Below are 22,021 nucleotides of genomic sequence, written 5' to 3'. Positions count from 1 at the left end.
AGTGGAATCGATGAATTCAACTCACCCTCACTCGCGCCTCGGAGAGGTTCGTCCACATGGCAATCTCCTCTCTGGTCGCCATGTCGGGGTATCGATTTCTCGTGAACGTTGACTCGAGTTCTTGTAATTGTTGCGAGGTAAAGTGCGTCCGTTGCCGTCTCTGGCGTTTATTCTTACCGCCATCTTTGTCGTTTGCGTCGTTTATGCCGACTGTACCCGTTGGGGAGACGATGTCCGTTCGAATTTCTTGTTTCACTTCCGTCGGTGTCCGAACACCTGAAACGAATCGAATAGGAAGGGATTAGATGTGGGAGAATGCATTTTTTTTTGGTTTCTGAGTTTTGTCTGAACAAAAATAGTCAAAGTACAATGTGTATCACAAAAAATTGATACATGAGCGGCGGATCTAAGTAGAATGTACGTATTATAAAAGCAGGTTTTAAAGCCTGAGGTATTGGGATTTGACGGATTGTTTTTTTAGGGGATGGCCACTCAATCCTTCGTAATTTGTCAATACAGTCACTAGTCAATATTTAGATATGTGCAACAAATATCCTGTCTAAAAAAAGCAGGGGCAATACCCATAGATCAGCATCAATCATTACTGTTAGTAATATTACGGGAAGTTGCACCTTATAGTAATTTAAATTTATTTAACGTATTTGGAATTTGAAAATTAATATAATAATCGGTAATTCAATTTCTCAATTATTGATTGATAAAATAATTCGGAATTTGGAAATTTAAATTGATGGTTATTTTTAAAAATCAAAAAATTGGTGAGTAATATTAACAATTGACATATTCTAAATTTAAATGTAATTCAAAATTTCGATTATGCCGATGTCAGCAATACCTCGAATTGAAAATGAGAACTCTAATACCGTGGATATCTCCAACTAATGGGGAAAGTAAGGCGGTTTTCATGAGTAGCATCGTCTTGCGTCAATTTTCATGAAGCCCGCCTAGTAAACAAAAAAGAGAATTAAACAGTATTCTATGAAACATGAATAAACGAATCATAATTGTTCAAATTATTTAGGTCAGATGAAAATGGAATAATTCTACTTTCTTAATATTGCGTTTGCTAAGGTTTGCTTCAAACAAAGTTGATGACAATTAATAGGCAAATAATATCAGATTATCTCACATTTTTTACGTTAAAGAATATAAGAATCGGAATGCAAAGTAGTGAAAATGATGATCAGTTTTTTCACTTTGAACGAATAATATTAATATCCAAATAGGGAGGGGGGCTACACCCCCCAATAGGGGTGGGGGGGGCTACATTTAATCAATTTATTCTTTTAATCAAATACCCTAAATTGGAATGACCAATGATTGAAGATTCATCAGTGCATATCGAAATTAATGAAAAATACCATATCTTTGCATGCACGGAGAGAAATTTTCTAGAAAAATTCTAGTACGAGTACTGGAAAAAATCACAATCCACCAGCTGTGAAAAATTCTAGTGCTGTTAAGGTGAAATTTCTTGGTATTTCTGGTAAAATTTCTGGGGATTTCTGTGAAATTTTCACAGAAATACAGGGAAAAATTCGCGTTTTTCCCAATAAAATTTCTAGTGCTGGCACTGGAATTTTTTCCTAGCCGTCACTTTGCGCCTCTTTTCCCGTGCTAGCACTAGAATTTTTCTAAAAAATTTCTCTCCGTGTGATTTAAACGATTTTGCTTCCATCCAAAAATAACAAACACGATGACAAATTCGAATTCCTCCGTTTCGAAACGAACCAAAATATTATCGATCCCCGAACCTACAACGAATGATTTAATACTCTCTCCCAACAACGAGTCGATCGCCCGATAACATCAATTAAATGGCGGACCGTTTGATCAGTAATCTCCACCCGCGGTAGGTTAGTGCGGAGAGTTTTCAACGCCGCAGTGTTTCACTATCAGTACAACACACAGAGCCTCACCTGTGTGAATTACCCAGGGGTTTGTCTGGAACGCCACCCCTCCCACTCACATTGACAGCACCATGATTGATTGGTTACTCTCAAAGAGACACCGCTATCACTGCCCGAGAGATATAGCACTCCTCGATAATGTGCATTGCAACACACATTACACTGGTCGAATCACTGGAGAAGGTCTTTGCCCTTCCAAATTAGATAAAAGATAATGGTCACCCGAGGATTTTCCGATTGTCTAGTTGTCGTGGTCAGTTTGGCGCTTGGAACAGTCTCAGAAGGTCGTGAGGAAACATTATTATACTACAGTGACAAGAAAAGATGCACACTGATAGAAAGGATTAGTTCACGTATGAAAAAATTTGACAGAAAACCTTAGGGAATGCGCTAGAAAATTCTATTGAAATTATCTAGAAATTCCATGGGAATTCTGTTGTAGGATATTGGGTTACAAGTGTGTAAAGAACCACTTTTTTGCACGCACGCGTAACACGTCCTATTTTTTGTGATACCTGCCAAGTTCACTGTTCGAAATGGTAGTGAGGGTAGAGTGGGTGTTTTTGTGCACGAAGTGGGTAAAGTTCAAGGTCGAGAATTTACTTTATACGGAGAGAAATTTCCTTCAAAAAACCCTTCATCTAAATATACAGTTCTGGTAAAGTTTCCGCAAAAACCGATAGGCCACATGATTATCTAAATTGAAGTTTCAAAAAATTTCTTTCTCCGTCATGAGAAAAATCAATAAGTTAAAGACGATTGCATTGATACATTTTTTATTATTGCCTACATTTTAAAAATTTTCCATCATCATTTAAAAAAATAGCATACCCCAAATCTGCTATTCTTCATCAAATTATGGAATTCAATAATATGATTGATTAAAGATTATAAAATGCCCCCATTTTGGCTCGCGTGAAATAAAAATAGAATGAAATGACTGTTGGTTTGAATTAAATGTTTATCTCCATATCCATGATAATTAATTTTAAATACAGTTGAGTGTTTAATTAAAAGATTATTAATAACGTGCTGATGTTAATCTGGCATTTAGATTATCACCGACGATTACCAATTTTGTGCATTCAACCCATTTAACTCATTATGCCCTCTCTCACGAACGGAAAATCCTCAAATGTGTGAGTTTCTCAAGTAGTGCGAACGTGCTGGACTTTGGCGGAAGAAATTGCGAGAAGACTTAACCCTCATCCCCACGGATTACTCGGGACCTAGTGAAGTAAGATCTGTCCCGGTTGTTGTTAACCAGCGACTACTACCGCGACGCGGGGATATTTCAATTTGCGAGGATTTGTTAGACGCCAGACCTTAAGTCGTGGACAAACAAGCAGCCAAACTCGTGACGGTTGATCACTAACCAATTAAATCCAGACGTTTATTCAGAGTGAGTGGTGTTGTTTTTACTCATTTTTTTTTATTTTACTCTCTTCTTTTTTGTACCTTTTCGAATGTCTGTCCTTTGATTGGTGTTTGTTCGGTTTCGTGGAGGCGCCGAGGTAAATCCTGCTGAGGGCGTTGTCGGTGTGGCGCCTGGGGTACTCGGGGTACTGCCACCCGGAGTGTGTGCACCGTGGCCCGTTGAATCCAGACGCGCTAGGCTGTTTGTGTCGTCTCGGAAATCATTGGCTGCCCACACTGAAATTAATTAGTCATTTTTTGTTTCATTGAATTAGGAATGAACGCTCACGGTGTATTCCTAATTATATTTTGTGGAATTAGATTGACAGTGTTCACGGAGAGAAATGTTCAGTAAAAATTACGGAACTCACAGTTCGCTCACCGATTACGGAATCGACTCAGAAAATTTAAGTGACGGTATCGTAATTTTTCACAGGAGATTCAGTTAAAAATTACGGAACGCTCTGGAACAATTTCATGACAGTTTCGTAAAATTTCCTACAACCATATTTCGCTCCGGAATTACGGAAAAAATACGTAATTTTTATTGAATATTTCTGTACGTGTTCTGCACGGAGAAACAAGTTGGAGAAAAAATACCAAACAAGGCAAGTAATCGTGGAGCAAACTCGATTTTCAGTGCTTTTTCACCTTGAATAGGGGAAAAGTGCGAGATATATTAATACTGAATTTTACTCCGTTAGCCCGGAAAAATCTACTGAACGTGAGGGTGATTTTTACCGAAACTGTAAAATTTACCCTGCATCCCATCAAAAATATATCCCAGTAAACGTGAAGAATTGTTCATGTTTTTCGTATAATTCTTCTGTAACGGAAAATGATTTTTCCCGAACTCGTTTGGTAAAATTCCACTTCTGTCCGCCCCCGTGACCTTCAGATGGGTGCAAGAAATAGTATATTGTGTTACTCGTGCGTAAAATTTAACTTTTGCACACGCACGTGTAACACATCCGATTTTTTGTGGTATCTGCCGAATTCACTGTTCGGTTACCATTTGTATATAGTAAAATTTGCCATGATTTTCTAGGTAATTTCTATCCAACTTTTCTCTTCATGCGTGAAAAAACAAAGTTCATGAGAAATATGTCTTCACTTGTATCAAGAAACTCAACGCTCGAAAATTGACAAGAAAAAAAAAATCTTACATTGAAAAAAAAAAATCTCCAAGAGATTTTGTAATTGTTCCAAGGACGAGGTTTATTTTTTCATGACCATGACAAGAACGTGATTACATATGTTCTCGGCGAAAATTCACAAATATCAGTTCTTTAGTCCAAATTACATTTTAGTTTAATAATTTCATGAAAATAAGGAGAAATATTCATATTTAATCGGACAATTTCTTACGAATTTCAGTACAAATTCTTGAAATAAGTTCTCTACTATATGATTACATGAGTGGTTCCGTAGCTTTTCCTGAACCTCTTCTTCGTGTAACATTGCGGCTTTGGATTGGATGTTCTAAAAGAGCTATTTACATCGTAAAAATCAAATCCGACCTTTAAGTTCAGTTTTGGATAAGTTATGAAATTAGGATGACACTGTGTACTGTCATAAAATCAGCTGATTCTTCGATAACAAAATCGATTCACATTCCAGATAAATTGGCCCTTGGATTTTTCGATAACAAATTCTATTGACATTTCAGATAAATTGATTGTTATCAAATATTTCATGAATTTCTGAATCAAAGAATACCAGGCGAAAGCTTCAACCAGTATCGGATGAGATTTTTACCAGAAAACCTTTTCGCAAATTCCTCATTTTTGTCATGAATAAAGTGTCGCGACGATTTTTCATAAAATGCGAATTCACTCTTCAATCTGAGAGATATTTACAAAATAATACCCCTTTCTTCCCCTTCATCAATGGATTTATTCATTCCCTCTTTGCATTAACTTTCTATTTTGATTGTTGGAGTGGAAAATTGTAACAAAGGTTTCAAAAATGTTTCACAATGTTGAGATGCGTTTACTTTATTTTCCGAGTGGATTTATCGTTTTCTCAAAGACCGCAAACGATTCCACGTGTTTAGAACTCCCCAGGGATAAACAAGTCTCCCCGTCGCAGTCACTTAAACTCAATGACGTAAAACGCATTAATTTAGTTTTCCACTTTCACAGTTTCGCCGTGCACACACGCGAGTACAAGAAGACACTGGTGGATAAACGGTTTGAAGAGGGCGGTGTGTCTTTTTTCTCTTGCGCCCCTGGTACAACCATTATTCGACTAGATATATAAGCGCTATGAGGAGGAGGGAGGAGGTTTACGAGCCCGCGGTCACCGTATATTCCAGTGGCAGGAGGAAAGCCAGAGTCTTTCGAGTGCTTCAGAGTCAGTTCACACTTGACAACTTATTTTTCCGTTTACTCCTCACAATTTTCATGTTTTTTGTTCACAATAAACATCGTGAGGATTTCGGCAACAATTGATTTGAAAACAGGGATAGCCATATCCATAAATTAAAATTACTGTTAAATTCAGTAGCGAAGTGGTCGAACGGTTTGAGTCGATTTTGGGTATTGGCCAGTTTTCAATGAATATCTCGAAATCTAAGGGGCATAGCACAATTTTTCTCATAACCTTTTTAGTAGCACTCAATTCGGTCTACAAAAAAGGTTAGTATGAAAAATTCGCTATCTCCCTTAAATTAGGAAATATTTCTGGAAAATTCAACTAAAGACTAGATTGACTTGAACCGTTTGACCACTTCGCTACTGAGTTATTAAGTAGTAAATGAGTGAATATCACTCTTAAATTTTTAATTATTTAAGTAACCATTAATTTAAATAGTCAAATTTTGAACTGTTTTATTAATCAATAATTTAGGTAGGAAGATTGCCGATTAGTCGGTGAATCGATAGTCCCTTATAAGAAGTTGGAAATATTTACTGAATCGAAAATTTACGGTTCCATATTATAGAATATTTAATTCACCATTAATCAGAAATTTAAATTATCAATATTATAGTATTTTTCAATTTTGATTGGTATATTTAAACCTTTATTAATGTAAGTCGCAAACCCTTTTAATATTGACGAAATTTAATATCGATGGCCATCTCTGGTAATTATCAATCTTAATAGTCAAATTTCAAATTATTTTACTATTTTTTAATTTAGATTAGTATACTTAAACCTTGAGTATTGCAAGTCGGAAATTCTGTCAATATTGAAGAATCGGAAGATTGATGGCCATCCCTGTTTGAAAATTGATGAACGCATTGCTCTTGAAATGTTGCATTCATGAAACTGGGGACGAGCTTTATAAGGAGAAATTGATCGTATGGATCCAAGTAATTTCCGCTATTAACAATTTTTAATATTTACTTCTTGGAAATATTTATGAAGTGACAGTAAAATTTCAAGAAATTTTGTCATTGGAAGTTCACGATTCGATAAGAGATCCGACGAAAACCAAATTTCAATTCAATTAGTCCATGAAAATTAATAAAAATCGAGGAAGTACAGGTTTTCCGAGTTTTTAATTCATGGGAAATTTTGTGCATCACAGAATTCTATTCTTCATATTTCTTTCCTATCACAATTACGGTTTTATAAGTTACCCATTCGTCGAATGAATATTTCGGTTTTCTCGACATATTCATTCCCTCTGGAATAATTTATTCTATTCTGTTGAATTGTCTTGTAAGGTGAGACTAGAAATTTAAAAATTGGCTTTAATTTATGGGCAACCTATGGAGCTAATATGAATTTAAATTTCTTTGAGACACCTCATGTAAAAATTGTGGGTGCTCAGATAGACAGGTATGAAAAAATTGTATAGAAATTTTCTATACTCATTGCGAATAGAATTTCTATAGGATTTTCGTATATGATATTCGGATATTTATATACGGATATTTTTTATACAAATTATTTCTATACGATTTCGATCGGTTTGATCCTATACGACCCACTGCCACCCTTATAGAAACATTTCGTATGGAGTTGCACCATTTTTCTGTTTTTCTCTGGAGCGTTTAGACATCTTTCGTATGAAAACAACAATTTATGTAAAGATTTATATATAGAAATAATTCGTGTAGGGAATATTCTTTAGAAATATCCGAATATGATATACGGAAATCCTATATTCAATATTTCAAATTAAATTCAAGAACGCATGGTATGGCAATTTTATAACATTTGTCAATTTGTTAACTATTAACGAATGAACATTTGGTGAAACTGAATAGACCCTAGCCTCCAACCAACTCCATACGAATATCATATACAGAAATCCTATATTCAATATTTCAAATTAAATTCAAGAACGCATGGTATGGCAATTTTATAACATTTGTTAATTTGTTAACTATTAACGAATGACTATTTGGTGAAACCGAATAGACCCTAGCCTCCAACCAACTCCACTTGTTAATAATAACTAATCCTTTCTATCGCTGCGTGTTGCGCGATGAACCATCACCAATTTTTGTATTCTTCATTATTCTGAAACTCGTTTGATCCAGGCAGGGAATCCGAGCCACTGAGTAGTCACTCAGTAGCTCTGTACGAGTGACATTAATCGACGCTTCTCCCTCAGTCTGTCCGTTATTTATCAACCGGGCGAGAAACGAAGAAAAAAAGAAAAAAAAATTGAAGAAGTTTGTCAGGGGCTGAAAACGCACACGCAGTCGAGAATAGGGCCTGTCAGGGTCGAGTGTGCGGCAGTGAGCGGTTAATCGGCCGGGTCGTTTAGTTTCGTTTAGTTATATTTGGTTTCACATGGACCGGGAGTGGAGGCAAGGGAGGAACTTCACAATTAGTCGTCACATAACTCTGACTGATTTAGAGATACGTTCACACATATGCAGTTCTGTGCAGTCATTCCATTCTCTTTTTTCTGCGTAATTAATCACTCAAATGACGAGGTAAAAAAAACAACGGTGTTTTCGACAGGATTTTATTAGGGGTTTATCACTTCAATATGGAGTATTTTGCTAGTGCAGCTGAATATGCATGCGATGAGTGAATTTTTCAGTCGATTACGTTATACTTGATTCACAGATTTTTCAATTAAAAATATTGTTTTCTCAAGATTAATATTAAATTATGGAAATCAATTCTCGAATTCTATGTTTTTGATTCAATATCATTTTATGGAGAATGATGATTATTCATAAAATGACAATAAAAAGGCGGAAAGATACACAAATGAAATTTCTTCATTATTAGGAATAAACTGAAGTTTAAAGTAGATTCCTACACAGGAGAAAACATTGGTGTTAATGTCTCCAGTCTGAGGCGTTAAAGATTTCGGTGCTTTTTAATCTTCCAGGTATATTTTTTCCTCTGGGAAGTAGCGAGGGAAAACTCATGAAATTTCCAAATTCACTGAAAATTCACTGCAATTCCAATTTTTCAGAATATTTGCTACTAAATTACGCTAACTTTTTAATTATCCACAAATTCAAAAATATTGTTTTCCGAACTTTCCTGATTTCCAATAATTTCCATTACTTGATTGAGCTGAAATTCACAGGTTCCATTAATTTTTTCATAAAGTCCTTTGAAATTCCCGTGGAACTGTCATTTGACTTCAACTCCCGAGAAATGGATCGGAAATTCCACACGGGAAGAAATGTTCAGTAACAATTACGGAACTCACAATTCACTCACCGATTACGGAATCGACTCAGAAAATTTAAGTGACGGTATCGTAATGTTTCACAGGAGATTCAGATAAAAATGACGGAACGCTCCGGAAAAATTCCGTGACTCTTCCATAAAATTTCCTACAACCACATTTCGCTCTGGAATTATGGAAAAGATACGTAATTTTTATTGCATATTTCTCTCCGTGCAGCCAAAAATTTTCGACGGCGTTCAATTATGGGATTTTTTGGTCTCGTAGCAGAAATTCAGACATTTAGGGATTTCTGCCGCCAAATAAAATTCCTCCAAATATATCAGTATCTTTAAAGTTGTCCGGGGTCGCCTCGTAACACGTGTATAACACGAGTGAGAACAAACTGAAGACCCCACAGCCCATATCCCACTGGGATAAACTCTAGTGTTTGAGCAGCAGTCTTGGATTTTGTACCGACTGTGTTTGGCCCTGTTTCCACCCAGGAAAAATAGCTTGGATGCCTCAGCGTCCTGTTATCGAAGGGTTTCTACTTGTCAAACAGAGTATATCTGCCCCTCCTATCGCCACAACTTAAACGATTGGATTCTCAGGTACGATGGAATTCCAGCATACAAAAACCCCAATTCTCAAAACCGAAAATTTCGTTCAATTTTTAAAAAATTAATTGCATTTTTCCTCTCCAAACATTTATTTGACCATTCATACCGAGAAAAAAGTTTGAAAATAATTCGAGTCGTATAATCGTGGAGCGAAATCCATTCCTAGGTCTTTGCCCTTATATCGGGGCAAAAATGCGATAAAATAGTGAATTTTTCTCAGCTGACTTGAGAAAATATACAAAACGTGAGAATAATTTAAAAATAAATTGTGAAATGGACCATTCCATGAATGTGAATGATTGCATTCAGAAAAATTATTTATTTGAATCAAGTAAATAAGTTTATTTGACTAATACCAAATACATTTTTTTTTCAAAATGAATAACAATTTTTATTCGAAGTTTCGTTTATATTAAATAAATGTTTTCTTTGAACTAAATAAATGATTATTTGATACTAATAATTTATTATCGCTTTGAGACGATAATAAACTCCAGAAAGATTAAAAATAATTAGTTAGTAATTTTTATTGAATATTTCTCTCCGTGTAGAAGACCGGGACGGGACAAACCGAGACAAAACCCGAGATTTCACATTTAAAAACACGAAAAACTTGCCACCGAGATGAGATGAATTGATGCGGTGTCACCACGAGATGAGAACAAAGCTTCCATGTTCATTGAGACCGATACCATCGCTCCAAACTATAGTCTCGTGAAATCTCTCGCGGCATCACTAGAGGAAAATGATCTCCTTCAACCTGTTAGTTTAAAATTTATCCCCAAGATTCGCTGAAAAAGTGGACGAGAAAGAAATGAGCGCTGAACCATCTGTTCACCCCGCAGAGTTCTCAGTACTTTCTCTCACCATAGATCTGCCTTTTGAGGGGCGGAATGTGTCCACCCTTGCTACCAAACATTTTCACACTTTCTTTCTGTCTTTCGAGGAACCCCTGTGGGTATCAGTTGCCCCAGTAAACCGATCGGACTCTCAAAAAGACAAAGTGACTCATTTCACCACGTAAAACAAGAATCTGACGAATGTTTACCGAGAAAATATCCCATAAATCTCAACAATAATTTCCACTCTCCCTCCCTCTGAATTAATTTCAGGGACAATTTTGTACATCAAACGTCGAGGGAAGAAAAGGTAAAAAAAGACGAAATGAGATAACAAGGGTGACAGGTTGTAACTCACGAATTTATGACTTTTCCACAGAGTTGAAGTTTATTTTATACCAAAGACAAACCACACGGCTGCTCTGTGACGTAGAGAGAGGGAGAGAGAGGGGCCAGGGGTGGAGGGAGAGAGAGAGATACAAGAGGGAGATGAACGAATATCTCAGCTGCTCGTGGTGTTTTTACCCGGTGGATATATTAGCGCCCGCTAATCCCCACGGATTTTACGGGCGGCTGTGCACGCGAGGACTCTGTCCCTCTTTTATCTCTCATTTTCCCTCAGTTGAATGAAAAAAGAAAAATACGTGAAATTATTTCCACTCGTGAATTGAGAAATCTTTCCTCTTCCCTGACTTTTGCAAATGAAAATTGGATTATCGTCGTCGAATTATTGATGCTGGGGGAGAGGGGTCAGAGGGGGATAATTATTCGGGCTTTAATGTACAGTGTGAAAATTTGATACGTTTGAATGGAGGAACACGTGACGAGAGAGCAAAAAAGGAGGAAAAAATTGTGGGTGGCTAGTGGACCGAATCGGGGCAACTCAATGAGGGTTATGTACTTGAAATCGTATGGACGAGATGGGGGGAGGGGGGAAGGGGTCCGCAAAACACCCAAGCCAGCTGTGAGGAGCAGCGAGGATCTCACGAGATGCTCGCGCGAGAAAATTCTTACAACTCCTGCTGTAATTTCTGAATATGAATCATTCACAGTGTTAGGGAACAAGTGAATAATTGAAGTTTGTTTGAAAATGAGAGAGTATAGTCATTGTTGTTGCGTCGTTGTCAAAATTGAACTATTTCATGTAAAATAGCTCAAGAAATGGTTCTGAAAGGGTCGAGAATATATTTTAAATATTATGAGGATGATTGATATTCTATTCTACATGAATGGCGCAAATTTTTATGTTAAAGAAAACGAAATTAGCTGTGTAGGAGTCGAATTAAAAAAAATTAATTCGTAATTGTTATTGCACACATGTTTTCGAAGCTTTACGCACTCGACATTTACTTTACGCACGCTCGTGAACTTTACGCACGCCGTGCGGAAAACAACCGCTTTTCGCGCACTAATATGTTTCGAAAAGTGCACTTTTGAGGCAGGTATCACAAAAAAAATATTCAATATGTTCGATATAAGTGAAATCAGAAATATAAATTTTTATGAATTTTTGACTCACGGAGGTTTTGTGTGAAAAGACAAAATCGAAAAATCGACGGGGATGCGATTACTTGAGGGTTAAACTCAGTAATTGGAAGATGAATGATCATGACATTGGAAACAAGGTTGTAACATTTTGTCCCTCATTTTAAAAGAACTTGAACACCCGAAGGATTTAAGCCGTCAAAAATTGAAGAATGGCCGCGTGCCGCAGGCACCTGTGCGCCTCCACTCCCTTCCAACCCATCGCATTTGCACGTCTCGCGCACGAGTGCTGGGGAAAGTCGAAGCGTATCCTCCATCCCTAATCTTTCCGTAATCCTCGGTTTCCTTAGGAAGTCGTTTATTAGTCAGTCTATGGGCGTTACACGGCCATTTGGTTTGACAAGAGAGAGACTACATACTGTGGGCATTAAAAGCACGTACTTGATCACCCATCCGAGGAGGGGCGAGGAGACACACTTATTCACGTCTAACACTCATTAAATTGTTGAAATTTTATTGAGACACTTTGGGGACATTGTTATCCAATGTGTTCATGCTGTTACCAAAAACACTTTAATTCATATGAATTTCATTCGACACAACGAAAATATTTTTTTGTAATTAAATGTGTGTGGCTTTCGCGTCTGGCAAAAAATACGGGGACAGACAGGCTGAGTGTGGGGGACAGCTGACGAGATGATATACAAATCAGAGTAAAAAAATCACGAATTTGTTAAAAAGAATTGGGCCCTGTCTGCAGTTGACGTAATTTATAAGAGTTCACATGTCCCAGTTTACCGAGAACGGATGAATAGTCCGACGGACGGCGCGCGTCCCATCGTGTAGCGTAATACGACACTTGAAAATCCAGGGAAAAGAAATGTGAAGAAGATGAAACCGTTTGGAAATCTTAATTTAGAGAGTTTCATGGGTTCTTATATTATCTTCCGTAGGGAGGATAAAATGAGTGCATTTGTCTGCGTTTCACGGAATATGAGGGCAATTCATCAGCGGTAAAAATAGATATTGATGGGAAATTGTTCAGTGATTGTTGCTCACCTATTGTTCTTGGAGAGAAACTGAATTAGAGAGAATATCATGGGACTTCCCGTTTTGAGTGATTGTACACTGTTAGAAATTTCTTGAAATTTCAGTCACAGCGTCATCTGAATTTTCGATGCACGAGGAAAAATATTCAATAAAAATTACGTATCTTTTCCGTAATTCCGGAGCAAAATGTGGTTGTAGGAAATTTTTCGGAACTGTCACGGAATTTTTCCAGAGCGTTCCGTGATTTTTACCTGAATTTCCTGTGAAAAATGACGATACCGTCACTTAAATTTTCTGAGTCGATTCCATAATCGGTGAGCGAACTGTGAGTTCCGTAATTTGTACTGAACATTTCTCTCTATGTGTTGTGAGTTTGAATTCAATTTCAGATGAGAGCGTTCACAAAATTTCTCACTCATCTTGAAAATTGAACATCGCATACAATTCAATTTTCAATAGATTGAGAATTCAAAAGTTGTTGCCTGAATTTTCATCATTTTCAAGGTTTTACAGTACCATATGGACCAGAAAATCGAGAATTATTTGAATATTCAAAAAATTACGGAAATATACAGAAATTTCATGTAACTTTGTCGTTGTAAAAAATTTCAAGCTTCTTCACGTGAACTTTCAAGAGTTATTTTCTAATAGTGCAAGGATTCACGTTCAGTTTGTTCATTCATTTGCATTCATGGAAAAACAAGAAAGATTAGAGAATCTAAAAATAGAACGATTTCAATGCTTCAATTCGGAAGTAAAAAAGGACGTCAGCCACGAAGGAGTATGTTTTCTACACTACTTCAATGTCTATTTTTTGATGAACTCATAGTCACCCATCCACTTAGTAACCGTGCTTAGCACTGCTTAGCTCTCTATCAGCAAGTATATCTGCCGTGACAGTAGGCTGTCCTAGTTTAAGACACGGATTTTCAGATTATGTTGCGGATATCTATGGAGGGAAGAGGTTGAGTGAGAATCATCCCATTTTTCGTGAGGAGTACAGGGGCATATTTACAAACTTACATGTATGGAATTAGCGGACTTTTCTCTTGTGGCTGATTTGCTTTCAAATTGAAAACAATTAGCTAACTTATTACAAGGCGAAAGAATCTCATGTGAATACGCGGATAACATCAATTGGAAAAACGTCTATCTCTATTAAACTCAGGTTCCAATCTGTTATGTTGTATTCTTATTCATATAGATTCATTGTCCCGACTAACTTCTGAAAAAACCTGGGTTAAACTCTGGGTAAATCCTGAATAAACCCTGATTGAATCCCGGATATACATCGATTAAACCCAGACTAAATACGAATTCCAGACTTGATAGGGTCTGAATGTAGAATCATTTGACAGAATGCAAAAAATACGCAAAAAATTTGATGGCACTTGATAATAGTACTATGACATGAAAAAATAACAGAGGAGAATAGTGAAATAAGAATAAAAATAATTGATTAGCAATTTGATATTATCAACAATAACTACATTTTTAGAATTTTTTTAATTTACTGGAAAATATGATAGTAATTCTCACGAGAGCGACATTGAATCGGATTTAGGGGGGAAAATGGTTATGAAAATTCAAGTTGTAGAATTCAAAGAAAGTCATGAGTTTTCAGTGGGATGTTGGTTCCAGTCGTCTGAGGCGGCAAATTTAATTCATGATTAATTTAATTTTGAGATTTTCAATTATGATTGTTATAATTACAGCGCGCTGTAGCGCGCGTTCGGGCTCGTACCTAAAAAAGCAAAATAATATTGTCACAATTGCTTATGAAAGGGAGAGTTATATACCTTAAAGAAAGACATGTGAATATTTAGATAGGGTTGATTGAAATGTTTTCCCAATTTGTTTAGTTTCAACTTGACTCGGTTCTCTTGACTCCCCCGACTCGTAATTCGAGACATGTCACGCATGAACCCCTCGTGGGTGTACTTCCCGAAAACTTGGGAAACGAGGAAATCAGTGATACGAGGGTGACTCCCGGAGTTTCACACGCCACCTCTGGGGCAAAATCTTTCGTAGAGAAAGAGAAAAGAAACTTTCGTTCTCACACCGAGTCACGCACTCAATTTTGCTCCCTCATGTGGGTAAATGTGATCCAGAGTTAAAAAGTTATATAGAGAACATAAGTGAGTGGTTGATGTAAGCGGAGGTGCAGGCGCTGGGTGAATTGAGAGACAGCTGAGATAATGGGAGGGAAATGAGTTCATTTCTATGGTGATCCCGGTTCGACAATCCTGGGGCCACCTAGGTCGTGTGGGAGGTGAGGCTATTGCCGACCGCCCAAGTACTTTGCCCTCTCTTTGCATTCAGGGGGGTAAATCCAACCGTAAAATCGAAGGCTCGTCCGGTGTCAAAACCCCGTTGCAGACCGTCGGCGGTTGAGGAGTATCGCGAGCAAGGATGTAGAGGCGTGACTGACAGGAAACCGGAAATTTTTTGCGTTATAATAACATTGCGGGATCATTTTCAAAATTCTGGTGGTGGTCGTGCTTTGAGTTGTAATAATTCAAAGATTACTAGGCATTCTCGATCTGAAGAAGAGGGAAATGGAAGGGAGCATTGTACAATTCTAAAAAATTTTGTCTGAAATTTCCGGTACACTTTTTGGAAATTTTTATCGGATTTAATTACCAGAGAAAATTTTAGGAATTTCGTCATTGAAAATTCAGAATTCCGTGGAAAAATCAAAGAGAACTGTAAATTTCAGTTCCTTTTTTCCCTGAAAATGAATAGAAAACCAAAAAATTCTGGTAAATATATTCTTGAATTTTTGAGGACGGTGACACTAAATGCGATTTAGGAGTAAAAAAAACCATGAAATTTCAGATTTCACTGACAATTCAATGAAATATGGTACTGAATATTCATATTAGATTGTAGATTCAAATAAATTCGAGGAATTCTCGTCTTTATGCTGTTTAAAATTCTGGAATTTTACGGATTTTTAAGTGAAATCTGAAATTTCATCACTTTTTCCTTTAAAGCGCATTCAGTGTCACTGTCCTGAAAATTAGTAGTCAACTGTTCATGAAATTTCATTTTTTTTCTAACAGTGTACTTTGAACATTTCTACGGTTTTGTCTCACGAAGAGAAAAGTTGGATACAAATTACCTCGAAAATCGTGATAAATTTTACTATACACTGAGGAACGGATTGGTTATTGTTAACGAATGGATTTTGGTTGCAGGTTAGGGTCTATTCGGTCTCACCAAATGTTCATTCGTTAATAGTTAACAAATGTATATTTGAGGAGCCTTGTTTGACTTGACTTTCGCCATTCAAGTGAACCGTTCGTTAACTATTAACGAATATTCATTTGGTCATAATCAACTCTACCATTCGTTAATAGTTGACGAATCTCGTTTGAAATAAATGAATCATTCTATCAGTGTACGAATGGTAATTCTGGAGCGAAAGGTCATTAAGTGAAAAAATACTGGTTTTTAGTGGACAGCTTACGATTTTCTAGTCTAAATTAAAAAATACATCTATGGATGGAAGAATTATCCTCCTGTTCAGTCAAATTTTCCACACCGGCAGGGGATTACTTGTTTCATACCCGTCTGGAGATGCCAGTCCCGGCATTGTTCAGAATTTAATCAAGAAAGAATCGCACTTATTTAAATAATACAATATGAAGATTGAATATTAGAAACTGAATGAGGAAAAATTGAGAGATGACGCACAAAAATGTAAACACAGTGTACCACTTCAATGCTCTAAATAAATACATTTGAAAAATAAACTGTAGATCTTCCTGCAATTAATGTAATTGATTCCATTGTTGATTGTGTATTTTCGGAGTAATAAATGTGAACAATCAAGAAAATTGCCGGATCAGTTGACCATTTAGTTGACCGGAAGTGAAAAAAGTAAGAAGGAAAAGAAATTCTAATAGAAATTAGATTATTTTTTGCAACTCATGTCGTGGAGTAATCCAAAAATCTAGAGTAATAAATGCCTTACCCTTGCTCTTCCTCAAATAATTTCTAGAATTCGAGATAAACAAAGGAATTACCCCGATCGATCCAATAATCATTAAATCCCAAAACCCAATATTAGTTTAACCCAATCACAGTGGCAAGAAATTCAGGGTTTTTCTTCCCCTCATCGCCCAATTGAACTCTCGTCCAACTCTGTCATCCTCTGTGGTACCCAGAACACCCAACGTGCCCCCAGTATGCCCAAGGGAGGCATGGCTAGCCAAGCAATTTGTCAACACCATTAGGAGAAGAAGAGAAAAAAAAGACAGCGACACAAGGGGTTGACTCGGTGCGCATCTGCCCGAGGTATAACCCCGTCAACCGATAATAAAGGGGTAGTAAATGACTCCGGGCGGGGTTGGAATCCAAAATACATTCGGAATGACACCGTATGGTCAAAGCCCCAGGTTGCCAAAATATTGGGATAGAAATGCGTCTACGAAATGAACTGACAGATTTTCACCAAAGGGGTTCGAAGTTCAATATTTTCACAAAACGCAAAACGTTCAGTTAAAAGAAATCAAATTTTAAAATTTTATCGGCATAGCCCTCAATTACTATGTTCACATAGTAATTTTTAATTTTATATGTTCTCCGTGTACTCACGTTTCATCGTCAGCGATTTGAAAAAATTTCGAATTCTCTCTGTTAGAAAAGGTATTACTAAAGAATTCCCCGAGACCGAATTTTAATCAAAATTTTATCGTCCGGAAAATTTAATCTCTCTTTCTGAAAAATTCCATTTTCCCTCGATATTTTACCGAACCAGAAAAGGCATTCAATTTCTTGGCTCTTATCGTTACTTTACGACGTCGTTGATCGCCACCTGAAGCCCCAATTAATTACTGGGTATTCGTTGGAGTAATTACCATTCATTGAGAATGGAACTACCCTGCTGAAAAGCCATTTAAAGATTTTAAACTATGGGACGTTATATTCCTCTTATTTTTTATGATCAGTCATGATGTTACAGAGTTGCGAGAAATGAAAAATTATCATCTCCAACAGTACTGGGTCTATTATGCAATTGACCCAATACCTATGAGAAATTAAGAATTTCAGCGGGATTTGAACCCTAGTTATCTGCGTGCCAAGCTTTTACACTACGCAACCACCATGGAGTGAGGGTCAATTGTTGATTCAATGTGAATGGTTTATCAATATTTTTTCACAAATACTGTCATCTCATTTGTCTACGCATTAAAAAGATTTGTTAATCCTTTCAAATTCATTATTCATCTATTTTTTGTGAAACAAACTATCAATATGATAAGCAAATAGTGATGCCGCGAGACACTTTACGAGACAAAACTTTGGAGAGATGATTTCGGTCTCAATGAACAGGAAAATCGCTGCTCTCATCTCAGTCTCGAAATACGCAGTATCGCCTCCTCTCGTGAGGACTCGGAGTCAATTTATCTCATCTCGGTCTCAAGTTTTTCGTGTTTTTCAATGTAAAATCTCGGTTTATATCTCGGCTTGTCTCGTCTCGATTTTCTACATATAAAAAACACGAAAAACTGGAAACCGAGATGAGATAAATTGACTCGGAGCCATCACGAGACGAGTTGATACTGCGCATTTCAAGACAGACGAGACCAAAATTTTCCGTGTTCATGGAGACCGGACAATCCCTCGAAAGTATTGTCTCGTGATGTCTCGTGAAATGTCTCGCGGCATCACTATAGGCAAAATTAATTGATTAAAACTGAAGTAGTATGGTATTCTGATAATAATTTTTAAGGTAATTGAAGATTCTTGTAAAAGTTCCTCAAAATTAAAGGTTCCAGCAGATTTTCTGGTCTTCATAAAAAATTATAATTGAAGAAATATTTACTCTTTCGAAGTACAAAATAACAATACTGAATGGTGAATAATAACTGAAATATTTCTTCTGTGGGTTACTGGGGAAACATTACCACTGATAATGAATATTTTAACCCTTTGTTTTACGAATGTCGTGAATTATCTCGATATGAGAGAAGTGGGGGATCTGTACCGAGATTAGCACGCCATAAGAGAGGCAGGGTGGCACACGCACACCTGTACGAAACGCCGAAAAGTGGGGTACCGTGAGAGGAAGCAATAGGTTAAAACAAGAAATCTCATTCTTCAAAACTTCCGTTTTTGATTATTTATTCTCAAGTTTCATCAAAGCTATTCATCTTTCTTTAACGAAATTGACCGGTAAAATTGATCTATAAATGCCCCGCGTTGAGGTTTAGTTCATTCAGCATCACCGGCGTGACACATGCCAGCATACACCGACACGGAGAGAAATATTCAGTAAAAATGACGGAACAATTAACGTAATCCGCAATGGAGAATCGTTTTCCGACAATTTTTATAGGAGTGGAAGAGAAGAAATCTGAAACGTTCAGTGAATTTTCAGATCCATCACCGAGCAAAATACGAAATTGTCACGTAATTTTTCCCGAAGAAGTAAAATGTTACAGAAACTTCCCGACTTATTATGCCTCCAAAATCAAAAAGTCTTGAACGTTCAACAATATTTATGAAGCTGGTGAGTTATTTCTACGTTCCGTTCCGAATTGTTGAAGTTCGTTATTTGAAGCGTAGAATCTTTAATTTTACTAGTACTTCTATTTCATTAGTTTGTCTTATTGCAATATTAATCAACGTCAATTAAATTTTACTTCATATAACAATTCAACACGAACAATCAGTGATGAGAAATAAAGTTTAATTCGCGGGTTATTTCCAATAAAAACCTCGAAAGTCAAAACTCAACCTGAATTATCAGAATTTGCCATTGATAACTCCAAACAGAAATTCTTTAACACTGCAAGATTTATCGGAAATAAATTTGAAGTGTAATGCAAAGATACTCGAGTACAGGTGAAATGCCATTGGAATAAGATCGGCTTTAGTCGGTGGTGTCGGTCTCGAGCTCTGGGATAAGTCCGCCTTATCCCGATAAGCCGGTGAGTTAATGAATCACAAAACAGGTGGCGGCGCTCGGAGCGGATGAGATGGAACTGACGCTTCAAGAGAATCCTGCGACACCTCTTTCAGACAGGGAAATTCTTCACCACGAATCAAGATCGATTCTTCATGAAGAGAAATCAATTCTCGCACACCATTAACCCAGATTCCACAGATTTGATCTTCATTTTGATGGATTCGTGAAATTTATCAATAACAATGATCACTTTTTTGTTCACTCTTTCGAGCTCCCTGTCACTCTCTCATCGCCCGCGATAATTATCATCGGGTTAATTAGTTTATGAGCCCCGTCGTTCACGTTGATAAATTATCAGATAAATGAGTAATTGTTGCGACATGTGATGAAAGTAGATTATTTTTGTACTTGAAAATGCATTGGAGTTGAAACAACCGAGCTACAGAGAATGAAATTCCCGGAGTAATAAAAGTAACACCTCCTTATCTCGAAACTTTATCGTTCTCGTTCTGATACCAATTTTTTCGACATTCCCATTGTCCCCAATACCTCAAAAACCCTATTCAAAACTCGGGTACCCAGTCTCGACTCCGAAAAACAATTCCCCAATAAATCTACCTTAAAAAATAACATCGAACGCTTGAAGACACCTGAACCCGACCGTCGGATGACGCGTCGCCCGAGCTCAAACATCATAAACCCAAACCGAGATAAAATCGTTGCTCGCACTGATAAGCCAGAACTCAAACTCATCCCCATATTTGCAATTCGCACCTCAAAAGAGGACCCCAAAACTCGTAAAATAAATCGTCAAAAGATACTTACACTTTAACTTCTCTAGCGGTTCATGAGACAGCTGATGGCTAGTATTATGCAGCATCGATGTGTCATGATGAGAGTTCCCATGAACATCGTGATGATGCATTGCATTCTGCAGATGATCTCCATGGAGTCCGGCCATGGATGCAGCAGCAGCAGCATGCTGATAATGCTGCACGGACAATCCAGTGGCGGATCCTGTCACAAGATCCTGAAGACACAGATCCGAGTTACCACCGCCACCTCCACCGCCGGCGAGATCGAGGCTCCCCCCGCCCCCGCCGCGCTCCATACTGTAGAAGGTTAACGTCGTGCCGACTGTTCCGTACACCTTTGGTCAACCTCACTGTCCTCACTGAACCCCTTATCAGCTCAGCCCCCTCGTCTAAGGTGTCATAAGTCCAACAAATCACGAATCACTTTCAACTGCCCGCAACAACCCCCGAACGGTTGAAATGAACAATCACTCCACTGTCAACACTAACAAACCAAATCACACCCGCTCTGATTGACAACAACAACCAACTCACAATGATCAAGCCCCCCCAGTGCTTTCTTCACAAAGCTTCAGCCTCCAACTGATAATAAACCCCGACAATTGCGTAACTCTCATGTACTCTAGCCAGGGCCGAAAGTGGGTTAGTCCAGCCCAGTCACACGCGTTTCACACACTCGGCACCTCTATCACCTTGACTGTGACCACAGTGTCTGAGCCAGTCACCGCGATTACCCGAGTCGACGCACACTGTCTCGCGGCCAGTCGCACCACTCCCAGCAACTGTCCTCTGATTGTCAATGATAGTCACAAGTTGCTCGAGTTATTCCATAACACCGCTGATTGACGACAGAAAGACACGTGGTAAACAAAAACTCGCGGCGGGTGTTGGGTGGTGGACAGCAAAAGAAAAAAGTGAAAGGATTTTGAAGACCAGGTCGATGGGGTAGTCACCCAGGTAGTGTAGTGACCGCACGTTGCAGTTGGGTAGGTGGGTCGGCTAGGCTTAGCCCAGTTGAGCCGTTTGGACTGGCTGCTTGGCTTAAGTCTCTAAGTCGGGTAAGCCGAGCGGATCTAGTGGTCTTGGGCTTGGTGCTGGGTATTGCCGTGCAGTGTTGCCTCTCTTTGCGCCCTTGCCCAGATACCTTGCCTTATGCCGGGGGCCTGCCTGACTGTCTGACTGTGCCTATCCCGTTTCCCAGTCCCCAGTCTTACTCACTTTGGACCATTCGCCTTCTCCCCCCCTTGCCTTCCCTCTCACTTCTACCGTTCTATCCCCCTCGCAAGCGTTTGCTATACACCCCTCGAAATACCACATCAAAACCCATATACCCACACACGAGGAGCTTCT

At 38.0% G+C, this 22,021-nt stretch overlaps 1 protein-coding gene across 1 annotated transcript in view; it reads right to left on the bottom strand.

Annotated features, from left to right (window-relative positions):
- LOC107043221 (pituitary homeobox x) overlaps nt 1-20,967 on the bottom strand; it is a 40,748-nt gene extending 19,781 nt beyond the window's left edge. Inside the window, exons 1-3 of the mRNA XM_015264612.1 lie at nt 20,682-20,967; nt 3,390-3,584; nt 26-276 (exon numbers count right to left, since the gene is read on the bottom strand). Of these exons, the coding sequence (XP_015120098.1) occupies nt 26-276; nt 3,390-3,584; nt 20,682-20,967 (732 nt within the window). The remainder of the gene's footprint in view (nt 1-25; nt 277-3,389; nt 3,585-20,681) is intronic.
- Between the last annotated feature and the right edge of the window lie 1,054 nt (nt 20,968-22,021).

This window comes from Diachasma alloeum, unplaced genomic scaffold, assembly GCF_001412515.2.
Source record: "Diachasma alloeum isolate Michigan unplaced genomic scaffold, Dall2.0 Dall_scaffold_00179, whole genome shotgun sequence".
In the NCBI taxonomy this organism is placed as follows: Eukaryota; Metazoa; Arthropoda; class Insecta; order Hymenoptera; family Braconidae; genus Diachasma; species Diachasma alloeum.
This window is presented reverse-complemented; position numbering and strand designations above follow the sequence as displayed.